Source organism: Panulirus ornatus, chromosome 11 (assembly GCF_036320965.1).
Source record: "Panulirus ornatus isolate Po-2019 chromosome 11, ASM3632096v1, whole genome shotgun sequence".
In the NCBI taxonomy this organism is placed as follows: Eukaryota; Metazoa; Arthropoda; class Malacostraca; order Decapoda; family Palinuridae; genus Panulirus; species Panulirus ornatus.
In genome coordinates this window covers 57,316,268-57,338,654 of record NC_092234.1, presented here as the reverse complement: position 1 = coordinate 57,338,654, position 22,387 = coordinate 57,316,268, and the positions used below count along the sequence as shown (strand labels likewise).

General features: G+C 40.2%; 1 protein-coding gene across 2 annotated transcripts in view; it reads left to right on the top strand.

Annotated features, from left to right (window-relative positions):
* LOC139751558 (uncharacterized) overlaps positions 1 to 22,387 on the top strand; it is a 346,101-nt gene that overhangs the window by 41,148 nt on the left and 282,566 nt on the right. The window contains exons 7-9 of one of the 2 annotated variants that reach the window (XM_071667109.1): positions 5,901 to 6,056; positions 12,802 to 12,966; positions 13,507 to 13,653. In XM_071667109.1, the coding sequence (XP_071523210.1) occupies positions 5,901 to 6,056; positions 12,802 to 12,966; positions 13,507 to 13,653 (468 nt within the window). Of the gene's footprint in view, positions 1 to 5,900; positions 6,057 to 12,801; positions 12,967 to 13,506; positions 13,654 to 20,174; positions 20,414 to 20,954; positions 21,102 to 22,387 lie in introns of those variants that run through there. The other variant, XM_071667108.1, reaches the window with a different exon arrangement.

The following is a 22,387-nucleotide window of genomic DNA, read 5'->3' as shown; positions in this document are numbered from 1 at the left end:
TGCATTCTGGGTGCCCATTGTGCTTAGAAATTCACTTGTACCCACATATTCTTGCTTCCAGTCAAAAATTTGGGCTTTCTTCTCCTTAGAGAGGTAAGAACCAACCATCTTTAGGCATGGATGGAAAAAATGCAGTGCCCAGAAGCGAAATTCCCTAGATGAAGTGGCTGCCAGGATGAGGGAAGCAAGAACACCCTTCCCTAAGATAGCGTGAGGCATACTGTGGCAGGTTGCTAGAGCTCACGCCGCTAGGTATACTAGTCTCAGTGACCAGATTTACAGTGATTTCACCTTGAGAACACCTTATGTTTTAACCCTCAGTAAACTTCAGCCATTTATTGCCTCTGAAAACATAATGGAGGGTGAACATTGTATATTGCAGACACTGTACTTTATTTACATGGCCAAAAATATATGTCAAGTAACCCAGGCCTTGAATATACTCCTTTCTGTTAAACTGTTCTGTGGATGGTCCTTTCTTTTTTCATGAAAAAGTGAAACTTCTGCCCAAAGCTCAATCAAGTGCTTGAAGACCAGTACTCTGTATAGCTAGAGAACTTCTGCATAATAGAGAACTTCTGCGTAATAGAGAACTTCATATTCACATTCAAATTCCCATTCACAAAGAGTCGTTCACACCAGTGCATGCCCACGTAGAAAGCAGTGAGTCATGATGACATATGGAACTTCTTTCATCACCAACGCAGCAAGACCATGTTTATTGTCACCAAGGTTATTAGGTGCTTCATCTGTGCACAGTTTCAAGATTTTTTCCTCCAACCGAAGTTTTGCTTAACAAAAAACATTTTGCCTTTTCAAGTATATTGACGACCTTTGTAGTTTCCAAATGAGGTTCGCAAAATAGGACTTCATCTTTGATGGCATTGGATTGCATCTAACCTGAAAATCAAGAGCTGGCAACATTGAGAGAGTTTCTATCCATCTATATCTCTGATGCCCATTCCCTTTGGAAACTCCCATCAAGGGGGTCGCCATGACAAAAGTCTCCAATTATCCCTCTCCTTACATGCCTCCCTCGCATTCACCATTCCACTCATCCTTGCACCTCTTCTCTCCCTCCAATATTCTTCCACTTTGTTTCCCCATGTCATTGGGGATCTTCCTCTCACTCTGACCTCTTTAATTGTACTATCATACATTCTTCTTGTAAGCTCCCTGTCTTGCATTCTTTTCACATGCCCAGACCACCTCAAAGTATTACATTTCACTCACTCTGCCACTCCACATTTCATTCCCTCTGCATTCCCTGCCACACCAAATCTCTCATGCACCCCTTATTTCTTTCTTCTGTCTATCTAGTCATACCACATGCTCCTCCCATATGGCTTATTTCAGTGGCTTTGATTCTTGACCTCTGTGACTCATTCTATGTCCATGTTCCAGCTGCGTAGGTGAGGATTGTGAGGACTGTGCTGTCCCTCATTCCTTTTGTTACTTCCGTACTTACATCTCTACACTTCATTATTCTGTTTAGGGACCCAATTACTCTTCTACTCTGTACTCCTCTATCCCTTATTTTCCTTCCATATCACCAAACTTACCCAAGATAGCTCCCAGATACTTAGATTCTCTCATCTCTTCTAGTTTTCTCCCCCCATATCAATAACACAGGTACAATTTCTTCTGTCACTTTACAGGGCTTTGTATGATCTATATATTTGCTCCGTGTCCTTTTAAACATAATTACTTTACTTTTACTTGCATTTACCTTCAACTGCCTATGCTTACACACATCATAACACACACTTATAGCAATCTACTGCAGCCCCTCTTCACTTTAAGCAAACGAGAGAGTATCATCTGCAGACAGGCTTGTCACCAGCCACCATACCTCACCACCACATCTCTGCACCCCCTTTCCCTAGTTTTTGCTTTAATCTCAATCCATACATATGTTAAAAAGCCACAGTGACATCACACAGCCCTCCCTTATGCCCACATGTTTACTGAAACTATCACTCTACTCTCCATACACATCCATTTGCTTCTCTGTAGATGGCTTTGACACCATCCAACAGTTGTTCTCCTACTCCATATATCCTTAATGCATTCCATAAAGCACTCCACTTGACTCTTTCATATGCTTTCTTCAGATCTATAAAAACTGCATACATCATCTTACCTTTTGCTAGATAGTTTTCCATGGTCATTCTCACCACAAGAATCTGGTGTATGTATTTCCTACCTTTCCTAAAACCCCCTTACTCCTCATGTAGTCTGCATTCAGTCGTTTTCATCACTGTCAGTCAATACCCTTGCATGCACGTTTCTTGGTATGCATAACAGACTTATTTCCTTACAGTTGCTGCATACATCCTTAGTCCCTTTTCCTTGAGTAAAAGAACAGTAACAGCTTTCACCCAGTCTTCAGGAACAACCCTCTGTTTCATATCAAATACCTCCACTCTTATCACGCTTTCCTCTCTATACTTCAACATTTCAGTCTTAATCCCATCCATTTGAGGTGCTTTTCCTTCCTTCATCCTTATTAATACTCTTGTGACCTCCCTTCTTGCTATAGGCCCCTGCACTTGTATCCTTTTCTTTCCATCCTCCATACTCAATCATGTAACAACTGCTGCCTCACCTTCCATATTCATCTTCTGTATACTCTTTTCATCTTCCTTTCACTTCCTTCTTTTGATTCTATAACTTCCCTTCCTTACTTCTCATGTATATTTTCACTCTCATCCACCTCTCCTTTTTTACGTCTATGCAGTACAGTATATTACTTTCCTCAAGATTTTCACTCATCTTTCTTCGAAAATCTTCATCCCCTCTTTCTTTGCTTTTCTCTACCAGCTTCTTGACATTCTGCTTACATATCTTATATTCTTACCTCCTCGTATGATGGTACATTCCTTTTGAGGAATATACCTTATGCTTTTTTCTCTTCCACAGCATTTCTAATCTCATCTGTCCACCATGCATTTCCACTTTTATTCCTATGATTTGCAGCCTTTTATCCAGTTACTAATACTACAACTTTTAAAAGTCTTTCTGTAAACAGTGTGAACATCTCTTTCACACATGACTGCAACCCTACTTTACTGTACTTTTGCCTAAAAGTTCTATCACCCTTTTCTCATATTCCTCCTCACATTCTCTCTAATTTGTTCTCTCCCTTTTCAGCGCTTATACCTCTCCATTCTTCTTTATGCCATACCACCACTTCTTGCTAATCCCCTTTATAAGTGGTCACACTCTAAAGAATCCTCTCACAACTCTGGCGTCTAGCACAACCTTTCTCAGTCTCTAATCCACTGCCGCACAGACAATCCAACCCTTTTGCTCTTCTCTTCATCCACATATATATGTGGGTCATCTTGTGCAGAAAAAAGTTGTTCGTAAGTAATAAACCACTCTCAGCACAGACATCCATAAGGCAACTTCCATTTTCATTTACTTCAGGCACTCCCCATTTACCATTTATATCACCAGTTTCATCAAAATCCCACTTTCACATTCGTATCACCCATTACAATCGTCTTTCTTTCTCATACCCATCTATACAGTTACTCAAATTTCTCCAGAATGTGTGTTTTATCCTTACCTTGTACAGTCTTCATATTGACAAGTGCACATACACATACTCATGTACACTTCACAATTCCTATCTTTCCTTTGACTCGCTTTATTCTTGGTCCATTCCATCCATGCTTTGTAACACTCTTCTGTACTCTTGGTGATAGCACAATTGCGCATCCTTCTTTCCTCTCTACCATGATGATTTTCATTCATTCCTGTTCATATTGCTCCTTCCATGCCCTTCCACAGCTTGCATTCATCATTATCATTTTCACTCCATACACCCTGACCAAGGATGTGGGTTTCCCCAATCCCCAGTACATCCAAACTGTAAATTTTAAATTTTTCCTTAAGGTCCCTCCTTTTATTCTTACCATTAATATTCAGAGCCTTCAACTCCCTGGTGAAGTCCAGTGCTGCTTTTCTTAGCCTTTAGTACCTCACCCTTGACAGGCTACTGGCATAGAACAACTCAAGTGTAGTGTTTCCCAGAGGCAACACGACTTGCGGATTGTCCAAAAAAACTAAGATTTCAGTACACTTTAGGTGTCTGCCTGTTCAAAAAAGAACTCTTTCTCTGATGGAGTTGGGGGCAATGCCCACTCCTTCAGTTCCACCCCTAAGGGTGTACTAACAAGGTCACCATGAGAGGGGAGGGTGAGACTTGGATTCTCTAGAAAACTAGAATATCCCCTCAAGACACTGAATTCTAACTTTTCCTAATTGTTGAGCTCTTTACTGCAGTAGCAACCTCCTAACATCATTGGTTACAATGCTGCCATTTTGCAAAGTAGTTTCATCCAGTTATATGCAGAAGGAAGTGGCATAGCTGCCAATTCTTCCATGACATGATTCAAAATATTAGGAGATGTGTTTGCGATTCTGGAGGGAATGACGTCATTTGACAGAGGCACTTATCAATTTTCTTCCTCTGCTCCAGGCCACAAACCAGCTTGACCATTTCCAGGGCAAAAGGCTTCGGCAAGGTCTCCAATCTTGTGTGCTTATATTTTGTTTGACATATAAGAAAAGCAAATTTGTAGGGCACTTCAAGATAAGGCTATTATGTTGGGATACATTCAAGTTTTGGTAAAGTTCCAGTCTTTTCAAATTGAGCCTTCTTCTCGTGAAAAACATCTACGCTGTCTGATGCATTTTCAGGGTGGACAGTTATAAGGTGATCCTTCAGGACTGCTGCCTTTGTACTGCTTCCATTACCAAGAACTTTCGTACAAGAGGCACTGTAGTTTTTGTGTCCCATCATGTTCTGTGATGAAAGTAACGCAAAAGGATACATAAACTTTGTCATACTTCCTCTTGTTTCCCATTTTCCAACTTATTGTAGGCCTGCAAAGAAGTGAAAGTTAGTTATATGAAGCACTTTGTAAAGTAATTTTTTTATGGAAAGAAGTAATCAGTGCCCAAAAATGAAATCAATAACCTTTTTTGTAATTCCAGATATCCAAAACTGAAGATGCTTATCAGTTTCCATAAGTGCCACAAACAGTTCCCCAAAATAATGATGAAATTTGATAAGCTCTGTATGTATTTTATCTGGAAAGCAGTAATTAATGCACAAAAATGAAATTGATAAGCTTTGATCATATGTGTATGAAAGATTTCTGAGACAATGTTTTCACTGAATATGTGGATCAGCTACAGGTCTTACACCCACTTTTATTTCTTTATACCACACTGTGAATGGATTCTATTTTTTTATGTATGCAACATCCAGAAGTACTAAAGAATATTATTATAATGAGACTGGAACAGAAAAATTAGAATAGACATTTGACTAAATTTTTTCTGTAGAATTCACCACAACCCACTGTGAACCTATGACATCAGGAAAGAAGGAAAAACTTAATTTTTTGCCCCTGGTTCACAGACCCCCAGAAGCCCTTCCATTGACCACCAGTCAAGAACCCTTGCTTTAGATGGTTATTCCAACAAAAACAACAACAAAAAACTGCTTTCCTCCACCCGTTTGATCAAGATAGTAGTCTTTGGATAAACATTGGTCCGTTCATGTTTTAGGAATTATTATTTTTTTTTTTTCTTTTTTTTTTGATACAGGTGAGGAAGTAGGGGTAAGGCAGATGGCTGCATTGGACTTTTGAGAAATTTTAGGTATTACCTTCCAGCTAGATAAGGAACAAGCTTTTTCTTAGGTGAATGCTCCAAGTGCTTATTGTTGATTAAAACTTCTTTTTTTCTTTTAGGAATTTCAGGAAGTTGGAGTTTTTGGAAAGTAGCATTGTTTCTCTAAATTTATACAGGAAGCCATCATTCTTTGAAGATGGTCTTCAGCAGATCATAGAATTAAAAGATTTCTTACCCTTTTACTGTAGCCTGAGATGGAGCCTCCTGTGGGTAAAGGACCATTCACTTGTGAGTTTTGTAATGTTACCATAGAGAAGTGGCCACATTATAAAAAACACCTAAAGAAGCATTTAGAAGACAAACCATACCAGTGCTGTGAGTGTGATGCTTCTTTTAATGTCCAGGTAAGAATTAGTGATAGTTTTTCATTGTTCATATTTTCTACTTGTATCACATGATAATTTTTACAGTATTCAGTTGTAATTACATTGAAAAATAGTTGCCATAACTTTTTATGATTCATTGTGTAAAGTAGCCACAGTAGATAAGGTTTTCAATTCATGATTATACATTTGAATATGCCTCTTCAATGTGAGGAACTTATGCCATAATAGTTAAGCATTGATATGTCGATAGAAAGAGAAATACATCATTATATATATGATAGAGGGAAGAAAGTAAATTCTAGATTGATGTGGGTAAAACTGAAAGTGAATGAAGAAAGATGGGTGATTATTGGTGCCTATACACCTGGTCATGACAAGAAAGATCATGAGAGGCAAGTGTTTTGGAAGCAGCTGAGTGAGTGTGTTAGCAGCTTGATGCATAAGACTGGGTTATAGTGATGGGTGATTTGAATGCAAAGGTGAGTAATGTGGCAGTTGAGGGTATTATGCTCATCCTCCTCGAAGGCTCAGATTGGGGTGTCTAAATGTGTGTGGATGTAACCAAGATGAGAAAAAAAGGAGAGATAGGTAGTATGTTTGAGGAAAGGAACCTGGATGTTTTGGCTCTGAGTGAAACGAAGCTCAAGGGGAAAGGGGAACAGTGGTTTGGGAATGTCTTGGGAGTAAAGTCAGGGGTTAGTGAGAGGACAAGAGCAAGGGAAGGAGTAGCACTACTCCTGAAACAGGAGTGGTGAGAGTGTGTGATAGAGTGTAAGAAAGTAAACTCTAGATTGATAAGGGTAAAACTGAAAGTTGATGGAGAGAGATGGGTGATTATTGGTGCATATGCACTTGGGCATGAGAAGAAAGATCATGAGAGACAAGTGTTTTGGGAGCAGCTGAGTGAGAGTGTTAGTAGTTTAGATGCCCGAGACTGGGTTATAGTGATGGGTGATTTGAATGCAAAGGTGAGTAATGTGGCAGTTAAGGGAATATTTGGTGAACATGGGGTGTTTAGCATTGTAAATGGAAATGGTGAAGAGCTTGTAGATTTCTGTGCTGTAAAAGGACTGGTGATTGGGAATACCTGGTTTAAAAAGAGAGATATACATAAGTATATGTATGTAAGTAGGAGAGATGGCCAGAGAGTGTTCTTGGATTACATGTTAATTGATAGGTGTGCGAAAGAGAGACTTTTGGATGTTAATGTGCTGAGAGGTGCAACTGGAGGGATGTCTGATCATTATCTTGTGGAGGCGAAGGTGAAGATTTGTAGAGGTTTTCAGAAAAGAAGAGAGAATGTTGGGGTGAAAAGAGTGGTAACAGTAAGTGAGCTAGGGAAGGAGACTTGTGTGAGGAAGTAGTCAGAGAGACTGAGTACAGAATGGAAAAAGGTGAGAACAAAGGAGGTAAGGGGAGGGGGGGAGGAATGGGATGTATTTAGGGAATCAGGGATGGCTTGTGCAAAAGATGCTTGTGGCATGAGAAGCATGGGAGGTGGGTAGATTAGAAAGGGTAGTGGGTGGCGAGATGAAGAAGTAAGATTATTAGTGAAAGAGAAGAGAGAGGCATTTGGATGATTTTTGCAGGGAAATAATGCAAATGAGTGGGAGATATATAAAAGAAAGAGGCAGGAGGTCAAGAGAAAGGTGCAAGAGGTGAAAAACAGGGCAGATGAAAGTTGAGGTGAGAGTATCATTAATTTTAGGGAGAATAAAAAGATGTTTTGGAAGGAGGTAAATAAAGTGCGTAAGACAAGGGAACAAATGGGAACTTCAGTGAAGGGGGCAAATGGGGAGGTGATAACAAGTAATGGTGATATGAGAAGGAGATAGAGTGAGTATTTTGAAGGTTTGTTGGATGTATTTGATGATAGAGTGGCAGATATAGGATGTTTGGGTTGAGGTGGTGTGCAAAGTGAGAGGGTTAGGGAGAATAATTTGGTAAACAGAGAAGAGGTAGTAAAAGCTTTGCGGAAGATGAAAGCCGGGAAGGCAGTGGGTTTGGATGGTATTACGGTGGAATTTATTAAAAAAGGGGGTGACTGTATTGTTGACTGGTTGGTAAGGTTATTTAATGTATGTATGACTCATGGTGAGGTGCCTAAGGATTGGAGGAATGCTTGCATATTGCCATTGTACAAAGGCAAAGGGGATAAAAGTGAGTGCTCAAATTACAGAGGTATAAGTTTGTTGAGTATTCCTGGGAAATTATATGGGAGGGTATTGATTGAGAGGGTGAAGGCATGTACAGAGCATCAGATTGGGGAAGAGCAGTGTGGTTTCAGAAGTGGTAGAGGATGTGTGGATCAGGTGTTTGCTTTAAAGAATGTATGTGAGAAATACTTAGAAAAGCAAATGGATTTGTATGTAACATTTATGGATCTGGAGAAGGCATATAATAGAGGTGATAGAGATGCTGTGTGGAAGGTATTAAGAATATATGGTGTGGGAGGCAAGTTGTTAGAAACAGTGAAAAGATTTTATCGAGGATGTAAGGTATATGTACGTGTAGGAAGAGAGGAAAGTGATTGGTTCTCAGTGAATGTTGGTTTGCGGCAGGGGTGTGTGATGTCTCCATGGTTGTTTAATTTGTTTATGGATGGGGTTGTTAGGTAGGTGAATGCAAGAGTTTTGGAAAGAGGGGCAAATATGGAGTCTGTTGTGGATGAGAGGGCTTGGAAAGTGAGTCAGTTGTTGTTTGCTGATGATACAGCGCTGGTGGCTGATTCATGTGAGAAACTACAGAAGCTGGTGACTGAGTTTGGTAAAGTGTGTGAAAGAAGAAAGTTAAGAGTAAATGTGAATGAGAGCAAGGTAATTAGGTACAGTAGGGTTGAGGGTCAAGTCAATTGGGAGGTAAGTTTGAATGGAGAAAAACTGGAGGAAGTAAAGTGTTTTAGATATCTGTGAGTGGATCTGGCAGCGGATGGAACCATGGAAGCGGAAGTGAATCAGGGTGGGGGAGGGGGTGAAAATTCTGGGAGCCTTGAAGAATGTGTGGAAGTCGAGAACATTATCTCAGAAAGCAAAAATGGGTATGTTTGAAGGAATAGTGGTTCCAACAATGTTGTATGGTTGCGAGGTGTGGGCTATGGATAGAGTTGCGCGCAGGAGGGTGGATGTGCTGGAAATGAGATGTTTGAGGACAATATGTGGTGTGAGGTGGTTTGATCGAGTAAGTAATGTAAGGGTAAGAGAGATGTGTGGAAATACAAAGAGTGTGGTTGAGAGAGCAGAAGAGGGTGTTTTGAAATGGTTTTGTCACATGGAGAGAATGAGTGAGGAAAGATTAACCAAGAGGATATATGTGTCGGAGGTGGAGGGAACGAGGAGAAGTGGGAGACCAAATTGGAGGTGGAAAGATAGAGTGAAAAAGATTTTGAGTGATCGGGGCCTGAACATGCAGGAGGGTGAAAGGCGTGCAAGGAATAGAGTGAATTGGAACAATGTGGTATACCGGGGTCGATGTGCTGTCAATGGATTGAACCAGGTCATGTGAAGTGTCTGGGGTAAACCATGAAAAGTTCTGTGGGGCCTGGATGTGGAAAGGGAACTGTGGTTTCGGTGCATTATTACATGACAGCTAGAGACTGAATGTGAACGAATGGGGCCTTTGTTGTCTTTTCCTAACGCTACCTCGCACACATGAGGGGGGAGGGGGTTGTTATTCCATGTGTGGCGAGGTGGCGATTGGTATAAATAAAGGCAGACAGTATGAATTATGTACTTGTATATATATGTATAAATCTGTGTGTGTATATATATGTATACATTGAGATGTATAGGTATGTATATTTGCGTGAGTGGACATGTATGTATATACATGTGTATGTTGGTGGGTTGGGCCATTCTTTCGTCTGTTTCCTTGCGCTACCTCGGTAACGCGGGAAACAGCGACAGAGCAAAATAAATAGATAAAAATAACATACTTCACACTTGCTGCCTTTGTTCATTCCCGTCGCCACCCCGCCACACCTGAAATGACACCCCCCTTCCCTGGATCGCTCAAAATCTTTTTCACTCCATCCTTCCACCTCCAGTTTGGTCTCCCACTTCTGTTCCCTCCACCTCTGACATATAAATCCTCTTTGTCAACCTTTTCTCCCTCATTCTCTCCATATGTCCATACCGTTTTACATACCCTCCTCTGCTCTGTCAACCACAATCTTTTTGTTTCTACTCATCTCTCTTACCCATTCATTATTTACACAATCAAGCCATTTCACACCACATATTGTCTTCAAACATTTCATTTCCAACACATGCACCCTCCTCAGTATAACCCTATATATAGCCCATGCCTTGCAACCCTATAACATTTTTGGAACTACTATCCTTTAAACATACCCATTTTTGTTTCCAAGATTATGTTCTCTCCAATCCTTCCACACATTCTTCATTGCTCTCATAGCCTTTGCCCCTCCTCACCCTGTGACTCACTTCTGCTTCCATGTTCCATCTGCTGTTAAGTCCACTCCCAGATATCTGAAACACTTCACGTCCTCCAATTTTTCTCCATTCAAACTTACACCCCAATTAACTTGTCTCTCAACCTTCCTGAACCTAGTAACCTTTCTCTTATTCAAATTTACTCTCAACTTTCTCCTTTCACACTCTTTTCCAAACTCATTCACTAGCTTCTACAGTTAGCAAGGTAGCATTAAGAACAGAGGACTGATCCTTGGAGGGAATATCCTTACTTGGCCCCCTTCTCTGTTCCTTCTTTTGGAAAATTAAAAGCAAGAGGGGAGGATTTTCAGGCCCCCTGCTCCCTCCCCTTTTAGTTGCCTTCTACAAAATGCAGGGAGTACTTGGGAAGTATTCTTTCTCCCCTATACGTATTTTTTTTTCTTTTTTTTTGCTTTGTTGCTGTCTCCCGCGTTTGCGAGGTAGCGCAAGGAAACAGACGAAAGAAATGGCCCAACCCACCCCCATACACATGTATATACATACGTCCACACACGCAAATATACATACCTACACAGCTTTCCATGGTTTACCCCAGACGCTTCACATGCCCTGATTCAATCCACTGACAGCACGTCAACCCCGGTATACCACATCGGTCCAATTCACTCTATTCCTTGCCCTCCTTTCACCCTCCTGCATGTTCAGGCCCCGATCACACAAAATCTTTTTCACTCCATCTTTCCACCTCCAATTTGGTCTCCCACTTCTCCTCGTTCCCTCCACCTCAGACACATATATCCTCTTGGTCAATCTTTCCTCACTCATTCTCTCCATGTGCCCAAACCATTTCAAAACACCCTCTTCTGCTCTCCCAACCACGCTCTTTTTATTTCCACACATCTCTCTTACCCTTACGTTACTTACTCGATCAAACCACCTCACACCACACAATGTCCTCAAACATCTCATTTCCAGCACATCCATCCTCCTGCGCACAACTCTATCCATAGCCCACGCCTCGCAACCATACAACATTGTTGGAACCATTATTCCTTCAAACATACCCATTTTTGCTTTCCGAGATAATGTTCTCGACTTCCACACATTCTTCAAGGCTCCCAGAATTTTCGCCCCCTACCCCACCCTATGATACACTTCCGCTTCCATGGTTCCATCTGCTGCCAGATCCACTCCTAGATATCTAAAACACTTTACTTCCTCCAGTTTTTCTCCATTCAAACTTACCTCCCAATTGACTTGACCCTCAACCCTACTGTACCTAATTACCTTGCTCTTATTCACATTTACTCTTAACTTTCTTCTTTCACACACTTTACCAAACTCAGTCACCAGCTTCTGCAGTTTCTCACATGAATCAGCCACCAGTGCTGTATCATCAGCGAACAACAACTGACTCACTTTCCAAGCTCTCTCATCCCCAGCAGACTTCATACTTGCCCCTCTTTCCAAAACTCTTGCATTCACCTCCCTAACAACCCCATCCATAAACAAATTAAACAACCATGGAGACATCACACACCCCTGCCGCAAACCTACATTCACTGAGAACCAATCACTTTCCTCTCTTCCTACACGTACACATGCCTTACATCCTCGATAAAAACTTTTCACTGCTTCTAACAACTTGCCTCCCACACCATATATTCTTAATACCTTCCACAGAGCATCTCTATCAACTCTATCATATGCCTTCTCCAGATCCAGAAATGCTACATACAAATCCATTTGCTTTTCTAAGTATTTCTCACATACATTCTTCAAAGCAAACACCTGATCCACACATCCTCTACCACTTCTGAAACCACACAGCTCTTCCCCAATCTGATGCTCTGTACATGCCTTCACCCTCTCAATCAATACCCTCCCTATACGTATATGTATGTATATGTTCATGTATGTGAGTGGATGAGTGTTTCTTCATCTATTTCTTGGCACTTCCTCAGTAACAAGGGAAATGGCAATCAAGTATGATAAATGTAAAGGATGAATAAGAAATTCACAGGAGTAATGAGAAGTACCAACCATACTAAAGCAATTGGTGTAGCATTGCTTATTTTGAATTCCATCAAACTCAATAGTGGTGATGCTTATTTTGTTGTCTGCATGTCATTGTGCTAAACGTTACTAGAGGTTATAAGGAATTTTGTTGACTATGGAGGGTGTTTCTGTTTATCTGCTGAAAATTAATGTAGATTATGAAGAATTATTTTCCTATCTTAGAAGAAAAATTATGCCTTTCTTCCTTTTTATTTCATGTCATCTTTTTCAGGGTAGAATAAGATTTTGTGTTTGATATTTAGGTAAAATTTGTAATTGGTTTCTGTCCACAGAAAAATCTCCGTCTCCATGAAGCATTACATACTACTGATAAATTGTTATGTCCAGAATGTGATAAAACATTTAGACGACTGGCTTCCTTTAAGGCACATCTCGCTGTCCATGAGGAAGATGAATCAGTCATATGTGAAATATGCCATGAAGAATTTATATCTGTTGTAAGTTAGATGCATCTGTAATCTTTAAGGCATTGAGTCAAGGGTTGTTCTAATTTTGATCTGGGACTTAATGCCTGATCTGGGAATTTAAAGATATTGCTGAAAATAAAGATTTCAGGAGTTGGGAGATTTTTTATATAAGATTATTCTGTTAAACTGTTAGAAAAGAGAAAACATATTTTCCATTGTCATGTTAGAATCTGAGTATTGATAATAGACATGGAAGTAAAAAAAGAATAGCAGTTATGAAAGTAGTTAATGTTTTTTCTAAACATAAAGCACCTCATCATAAATTGATTTGCTATGGTGCAAAAATATATTGGTGCTAGATATTTTTGATAGAACAAACTTTGAAGTTCTCATCACCAGGGAACATTGTCATTGCTTTGTCATTGTATATTAATTTAGTTTCTTACCCATCCACCTTCTGTAATCTTGTGTGAAAAAAGTTATAACTTGCATACAGTATTTTGATTATAGTTGATTTGTAATTGAAATATACTTTCAAGCAAATAGTCACCTTTTTTTTTTTTACTCAAGAGTCAGCTAGAACCACACCAGCAGCTTCACAGAGAGGGTCTGAATCAAGCAGAGGAGAGGAAAAGGCCAAGTTTAGAGTGTCGAGAGTGTGGAGCAGAGTTCTCTAATCATGCAATGCTCAGTCACCACATGAAAGTTCATAAAAAGGTATTGTTCTTTTATTTCATTGGTATGTGTGGAGTGAGAGATTAGGCTTGATTAATTCATCTCTGATTATTCATTTTGCTTTTTCATTTAGTTAAAGGAGGTCATCATTGAGCAGTTGTCTAGTACCCTAATCATTGCACACCATTATATTAGTTTATTTACATTTTCTGTGCTTTCATATCACTTCTCTTTTTCTGTATGTTTTTTCTTTCAGAATTTTTTGAATATCATGCAGCATGGATATCTGTGGAACTAGATTGTACGAACACAAACAGTATTGCACTGATATAACAGAAATGAGAAAATATAGTTGCATACTCATACGTTTGGCAGTGCTAACTGGCTGATGTCACACGATCTTTGATGCTTTACAGAGTCTGCATGTGTGGATGTAACCAAGATGAGAAGAAAGGGGAGATAAGTAGTATGTTTGAGGAAAGTAACCTGGATGTTGTGACTCTAAGTGAAATAAAACTCAAGGGTAAAGGGGAACAGTGGTTTGGGAATGTCTTGGGAGTAAAGTCAGGGGTTAGTGAGAGGACAAGAGCAAGGGAAGGAGTAGCACTACTCCTGAAACAGGAGTGGTGAGAGTGTGTGATAGAGTGTAAGAAAGTAAACTCTAGATTGATAAGGGTAAAACTGAAAGTTGATGGAGAGAGATGGGTGATTATTGGTGCATATGCACTTGGGCATGAGAAGAAAGATCATGAGAGACAAGTGTTTTGGGAGCAGCTGAGTGAGAGTGTTAGTAGTTTAGATGCCCGAGACTGGGTTATAGTGATGGGTGATTTGAATGCAAAGGTGAGTAATGTGGCAGTTAAGGGAATATTTGGTGAACATGGGGTGTTTAGCATTGTAAATGGAAATGGTGAAGAGCTTGTAGATTTCTGTGCTGTAAAAGGACTGGTGATTGGGAATACCTGGTTTAAAAAGAGAGATATACATAAGTATATGTATGTAAGTAGGAGAGATGGCCAGAGAGTGTTCTTGGATTACATGTTAATTGATAGGTGTGCGAAAGAGAGACTTTTGGATGTTAATGTGCTGAGAGGTGCAACTGGAGGGATGTCTGATCATTTCTTGTGGAGGCGAAGGTGAAGATTTGTAGAGGTTTTCAGAAAAGAAGAGAGAATGTTGGGGTGAAAAGAGTGGTAACAGTAAGTGAGCTAGGGAAGGAGACTTGTGTGAGGAAGTAGTCAGAGAGACTGAGTACAGAATGGAAAAAGGTGAGAACAAAGGAGGTAAGGGGAGGGGGGGAGGAATGGGATGTATTTAGGGAATCAGGGATGGCTTGTGCAAAAGATGCTTGTGGCATGAGAAGCATGGGAGGTGGGTAGATTAGAAAGGGTAGTGGGTGGCGAGATGAAGAAGTAAGATTATTAGTGAAAGAGAAGAGAGAGGCATTTGGATGATTTTTGCAGGGAAATAATGCAAATGAGTGGGAGATATATAAAAGAAAGAGGCAGGAGGTCAAGAGAAAGGTGCAAGAGGTGAAAAACAGGGCAGATGAAAGTTGAGGTGAGAGTATCATTAATTTTAGGGAGAATAAAAAGATGTTTTGGAAGGAGGTAAATAAAGTGCGTAAGACAAGGGAACAAATGGGAACTTCAGTGAAGGGGGCAAATGGGGAGGTGATAACAAGTAATGGTGATATGAGAAGGAGATAGAGTGAGTATTTTGAAGGTTTGTTGGATGTATTTGATGATAGAGTGGCAGATATAGGATGTTTGGGTTGAGGTGGTGTGCAAAGTGAGAGGGTTAGGGAGAATAATTTGGTAAACAGAGAAGAGGTAGTAAAAGCTTTGCGGAAGATGAAAGCCGGGAAGGCAGTGGGTTTGGATGGTATTACGGTGGAATTTATTAAAAAAGGGGGTGACTGTATTGTTGACTGGTTGGTAAGGTTATTTAATGTATGTATGACTCATGGTGAGGTGCCTAAGGATTGGAGGAATGCTTGCATATTGCCATTGTACAAAGGCAAAGGGGATAAAAGTGAGTGCTCAAATTACAGAGGTATAAGTTTGTTGAGTATTCCTGGGAAATTATATGGGAGGGTATTGATTGAGAGGGTGAAGGCATGTACAGAGCATCAGATTGGGGAAGAGCAGTGTGGTTTCAGAAGTGGTAGAGGATGTGTGGATCAGGTGTTTGCTTTAAAGAATGTATGTGAGAAATACTTAGAAAAGCAAATGGATTTGTATGTAACATTTATGGATCTGGAGAAGGCATATAATAGAGGTGATAGAGATGCTGTGTGGAAGGTATTAAGAATATATGGTGTGGGAGGCAAGTTGTTAGAAACAGTGAAAAGATTTTATCGAGGATGTAAGGTATATGTACGTGTAGGAAGAGAGGAAAGTGATTGGTTCTCAGTGAATGTTGGTTTGCGGCAGGGGTGTGTGATGTCTCCATGGTTGTTTAATTTGTTTATGGATGGGGTTGTTAGGTAGGTGAATGCAAGAGTTTTGGAAAGAGGGGCAAATATGGAGTCTGTTGTGGATGAGAGGGCTTGGAAAGTGAGTCAGTTGTTGTTTGCTGATGATACAGCGCTGGTGGCTGATTCATGTGAGAAACTACAGAAGCTGGTGACTGAGTTTGGTAAAGTGTGTGAAAGAAGAAAGTTAAGAGTAAATGTGAATGAGAGCAAGGTAATTAGGTACAGTAGGGTTGAGGGTCAAGTCAATTGGGAGGTAAGTTTGAATGGAGAAAAACTGGAGGAAGTAAAGTGTTTTAGATATCTGTGAGTGGATCTGGCAGCGGATGGAACCATGGAAGCGGAAGTGAATCAGGGTGGGGGAGGGGGTGAAAATTCTGGGAGCCTTGAAGAATGTGTGGAAGTCGAGAACATTATCTCAGAAAGCAAAAATGGGTATGTTTGAAGGAATAGTGGTTCCAACAATGTTGTATGGTTGCGAGGTGTGGGCTATGGATAGAGTTGCGCGCAGGAGGGTGGATGTGCTGGAAATGAGATGTTTGAGGACAATATGTGGTGTGAGGTGGTTTGATCGAGTAAGTAATGTAAGGGTAAGAGAGATGTGTGGAAATACAAAGAGTGTGGTTGAGAGAGCAGAAGAGGGTGTTTTGAAATGGTTTTGTCACATGGAGAGAATGAGTGAGGAAAGATTAACCAAGAGGATATATGTGTCGGAGGTGGAGGGAACGAGGAGAAGTGGGAGACCAAATTGGAGGTGGAAAGATAGAGTGAAAAAGATTTTGAGTGATCGGGGCCTGAACATGCAGGAGGGTGAAAGGCGTGCAAGGAATAGAGTGAATTGGAACAATGTGGTATACCGGGGTCGATGTGCTGTCAATGGATTGAACCAGGTCATGTGAAGTGTCTGGGGTAAACCATGAAAAGTTCTGTGGGGCCTGGATGTGGAAAGGGAACTGTGGTTTCGGTGCATTATTACATGACAGCTAGAGACTGAATGTGAACGAATGGGGCCTTTGTTGTCTTTTCCTAACGCTACCTCGCACACATGAGGGGGGAGGGGGTTGTTATTCCATGTGTGGCGAGGTGGCGATTGGTATAAATAAAGGCAGACAGTATGAATTATGTACTTGTGTATATATGTATAAATCTGTGTGTGTATATATATGTATACATTGAGATGTATAGGTATGTATATTTGCGTGTGTGGACATGTATGTATATACATGTGTATGTTGGTGGGTTGGGCCATTCTTTCGTCTGTTTCCTTGCGCTACCTCGGTAACGCGGGAAACAGCGACAGAGCAAAATAAATAGATAAAAATAACATACTTCACACTTGCTGCCTTTGTTCATTCCCGTTGCCACCCCGCCACACCTGAAATGACACCCCCCTTCCCTGGATCGCTCAAAATCTTTTTCACTCCATCCTTCCACCTCCAGTTTGGTCTCCCACTTCTGTTCCCTCCACCTCTGACATATAAATCCTCTTTGTCAACCTTTTCTCCCTCATTCTCTCCATATGTCCATACCGTTTTACATACCCTCCTCTGCTCTGTCAACCACAATCTTTTTGTTTCTACTCATCTCTCTTACCCATTCATTATTTACACAATCAAGCCATTTCACACCACATATTGTCTTCAAACATTTCATTTCCAACACATGCACCCTCCTCAGTATAACCCTATATATAGCCCATGCCTTGCAACCCTATAACATTTTTGGAACTACTATCCTTTAAACATACCCATTTTTGTTTCCAAGATTATGTTCTCTCCAATCCTTCCACACATTCTTCATTGCTCTCATAGCCTTTGCCCCTCCTCACCCTGTGACTCACTTCTGCTTCCATGTTCCATCTGCTGTTAAGTCCACTCCCAGATATCTGAAACACTTCACGTCCTCCAATTTTTCTCCATTCAAACTTACACCCCAATTAACTTGTCTCTCAACCTTCCTGAACCTAGTAACCTTTCTCTTATTCAAATTTACTCTCAACTTTCTCCTTTCACACTCTTTTCCAAACTCATTCACTAGCTTCTACAGTTAGCAAGGTAGCATTAAGAACAGAGGACTGATCCTTGGAGGGAATATCCTTACTTGGCCCCCTTCTCTGTTCCTTCTTTTGGAAAATTAAAAGCAAGAGGGGAGGATTTTCAGGCCCCCTGCTCCCTCCCCTTTTAGTTGCCTTCTACAAAATGCAGGGAGTACTTGGGAAGTATTCTTTCTCCCCTATACGTATTTTTTTTTCTTTTTTTTTGCTTTGTTGCTGTCTCCCGCGTTTGCGAGGTAGCGCAAGGAAACAGACGAAAGAAATGGCCCAACCCACCCCCATACACATGTATATACATACGTCCACACACGCAAATATACATACCTACACAGCTTTCCATGGTTTACCCCAGACGCTTCACATGCCCTGATTCAATCCACTGACAGCACGTCAACCCCGGTATACCACATCGGTCCAATTCACTCTATTCCTTGCCCTCCTTTCACCCTCCTGCATGTTCAGGCCCCGATCACACAAAATCTTTTTCACTCCATCTTTCCACCTCCAATTTGGTCTCCCACTTCTCCTCGTTCCCTCCACCTCAGACACATATATCCTCTTGGTCAATCTTTCCTCACTCATTCTCTCCATGTGCCCAAACCATTTCAAAACACCCTCTTCTGCTCTCCCAACCACGCTCTTTTTATTTCCACACATCTCTCTTACCCTTACGTTACTTACTCGATCAAACCACCTCACACCACACATTGTCCTCAAACATCTCATTTCCAGCACATCCATCCTCCTGCGCACAACTCTATCCATAGCCCACGCCTCGCAACCATACAACATTGTTGGAACCATTATTCCTTCAAACATACCCATTTTTGCTTTCCGAGATAATGTTCTCGACTTCCACACATTCTTCAAGGCTCCCAGAATTTTCGCCCCCTACCCCACCCTATGATACACTTCCGCTTCCATGGTTCCATCTGCTGCCAGATCCACTCCCAGATATCTAAAACACTTTACTTCCTCCAGTTTTTCTCCATTCAAACTTACCTCCCAATTGACTTGACCCTCAACCCTACTGTACCTAATTACCTTGCTCTTATTCACATTTACTCTTAACTTTCTTCTTTCACACACTTTACCAAACTCAGTCACCAGCTTCTGCAGTTTCTCACATGAATCAGCCACCAGTGCTGTATCATCAGCGAACAACAACTGACTCACTTTCCAAGCTCTCTCATCCCCAGCAGACTTCATACTTGCCCCTCTTTCCAAAACTCTTGCATTCACCTCCCTAACAACCCCATCCATAAACAAATTAAACAACCATGGAGACATCACACACCCCTGCCGCAAACCTACATTCACTGAGAACCAATCACTTTCCTCTCTTCCTACACGTACACATGCCTTACATCCTCGATAAAAACTTTTCACTGCTTCTAACAACTTGCCTCCCACACCATATATTCTTAATACCTTCCACAGAGCATCTCTATCAACTCTATCATATGCCTTCTCCAGATCCAGAAATGCTACATACAAATCCATTTGCTTTTCTAAGTATTTCTCACATACATTCTTCAAAGCAAACACCTGATCCACACATCCTCTACCACTTCTGAAACCACACAGCTCTTCCCCAATCTGATGCTCTGTACATGCCTTCACCCTCTCAATCAATACCCTCCCTATACGTATATGTATGTATATGTTCATGTATGTGAGTGGATGAGTGTTTCTTCATCTATTTCTTGGCACTTCCTCAGTAACAAGGGAAATGGCAATCAAGTATGATAAATGTAAAGGATGAATAAGAAATTCACAGGAGTAATGAGAAGTACCAACCATACTAAAGCAATTGGTGTAGCATTGCTTATTTTGAATTCCATCAAACTCAATAGTGGTGATGCTTATTTTGTTGTCTGCATGTCATTGTGCTAAACGTTACTAGAGGTTATAAGGAATTTTGTTGACTATGGAGGGTGTTTCTGTTTATCTGCTGAAAATTAATGTAGATTATGAAGAATTATTTTCCTATCTTAGAAGAAAAATTATGCCTTTCTTCCTTTTTATTTCATGTCATCTTTTTCAGGGTAGAATAAGATTTTGTGTTTGATATTTAGGTAAAATTTGTAATTGGTTTCTGTCCACAGAAAAATCTCCGTCTCCATGAAGCATTACATACTACTGATAAATTGTTATGTCCAGAATGTGATAAAACATTTAGACGACTGGCTTCCTTTAAGGCACATCTCGCTGTCCATGAGGAAGATGAATCAGTCATATGTGAAATATGCCATGAAGAATTTATATCTGTTGTAAGTTAGATGCATCTGTAATCTTTAAGGCATTGAGTCAAGGGTTGTTCTAATTTTGATCTGGGACTTAATGCCTGATCTGGGAATTTAAAGATATTGCTGAAAATAAAGATTTCAGGAGTTGGGAGATTTTTTATATAAGATTATTCTGTTAAACTGTTAGAAAAGAGAAAACATATTTTCCATTGTCATGTTAGAATCTGAGTATTGATAATAGACATGGAAGTAAAAAAAGAATAGCAGTTATGAAAGTAGTTAATGTTTTTTCTAAACATAAAGCACCTCATCATAAATTGATTTGCTATGGTGCAAAAATATATTGGTGCTAGATATTTTTGATAGAACAAACTTTGAAGTTCTCATCACCAGGGAAACATTGTCATTGCTTTGTCATTGTATATTAATTTAGTTTCTTACCCATCCACCTTCTGTAATCTTGTGTGAAAAAAGTTATAACTTGCATACAGTATTTTGATTATAGTTGATTTGTAATTGAAATATACTTTCAAGCAAATAGTCACCTTTTTTTTTTTTACTCAAGAGTCAGCTAGAACCACACCAGCAGCTTCACAGAGAGGGTCTGAATCAAGCAGAGGAGAGGAAAAGGCCAAGTTTAGAGTGTCGAGAGTGTGGAGCAGAGTTCTCTAATCATGCAATGCTCAGTCACCACATGAAAGTTCATAAAAAGGTATTGTTCTTTTATTTCATTGGTATGTGTGGAGTGAGAGATTAGGCTTGATTAATTCATCTCTGATTATTCATTTTGCTTTTTCATTTAGTTAAAGGAGGTCATCATTGAGCAGTTGTCTAGTACCCTAATCATTGCACACCATTATATTAGTTTATTTACATTTTCTGTGCTTTCATATCACTTCTCTTTTTCTGTATGTTTTTTCTTTCAGAATTTTTTGAATATCATGCAGCATGGATATCTGTGGAACTAGATTGTACTAACACAAACAGTATTGCACTGATATAACAGAAATGAGAAAATATAGTTGCATACTCATACGTTTGGCAGTGCTAACTGGCTGATGTCACACGATCTTTGATGCTTTACAGAGTCTGCATGTGTGGATGTAACCAAGATGAGAAGAAAGGGGAGATAAGTAGTATGTTTGAGGAAAGTAACCTGGATGTTGTGACTCTAAGTGAAATAAAACTCAAGGGTAATAGGGAAGAATGGTTTGTAAAAGTCTTAGGGGTAAAATCAAGTGTGAAGATTAGAGCCAAAGAAGATGTAGCACTAATGTTGAAGCAGTTGTGGGAGTGTGTGAAAGAGAGTAAGAGAGTGAGCTATAGATTGATGTGGGTTGAAATGAAAATGGATTAAAATAGATAGGTGATTATCACTGCTTCTGCACCTGGCCATGAGAAGAAAGCTAAGGAGAGGCAAGTGTTTTGGGAGCAGCCGAAAAAGAGTGTCAGCAGTTTTCATGCAAGAGATGGGATGTTAGTAATGGGTTACTTTAATGCAAGAGTGAGTAATGTGGCAGTTGAAGGTATGATATTGGGTATTCAGAGATAACTATGAATGAACAGCTTGTGGAGTTTTGTGCTGAAAAATGACTGGTGATTCAGAATACCTGGTTTAAAAAGAGGAACATGCTGAATTATACGTGGATGAGTGGGTAAGATGATAAGTGGGCATTATTGGGTTATACACCAATTGATAGCCACACAAAAGAGAAAGACTTACAGGTAAATGTGGTGAGTATGTCTGTCATTATCTTGTGGAGGCGAGTGAAGATTTTTAGAGGTTTCCAAAAAAGAGGAACCATTGTTGGTGAGAAGAGAGTGTTCAAAGTAAGTGCTATGAAAAGAGTTGTGTGAAGAAATACCAAGAGAGACTGAATATAGAATGGCAAAAAGTAAGAGTAAATGAAATGTGGGCAGTGGGTGATGAAGGATAGGTATTTAGGAAAGCAGTACTAGCATGTGCAATACATATGTATGGCATGCATAAAGTGGGAG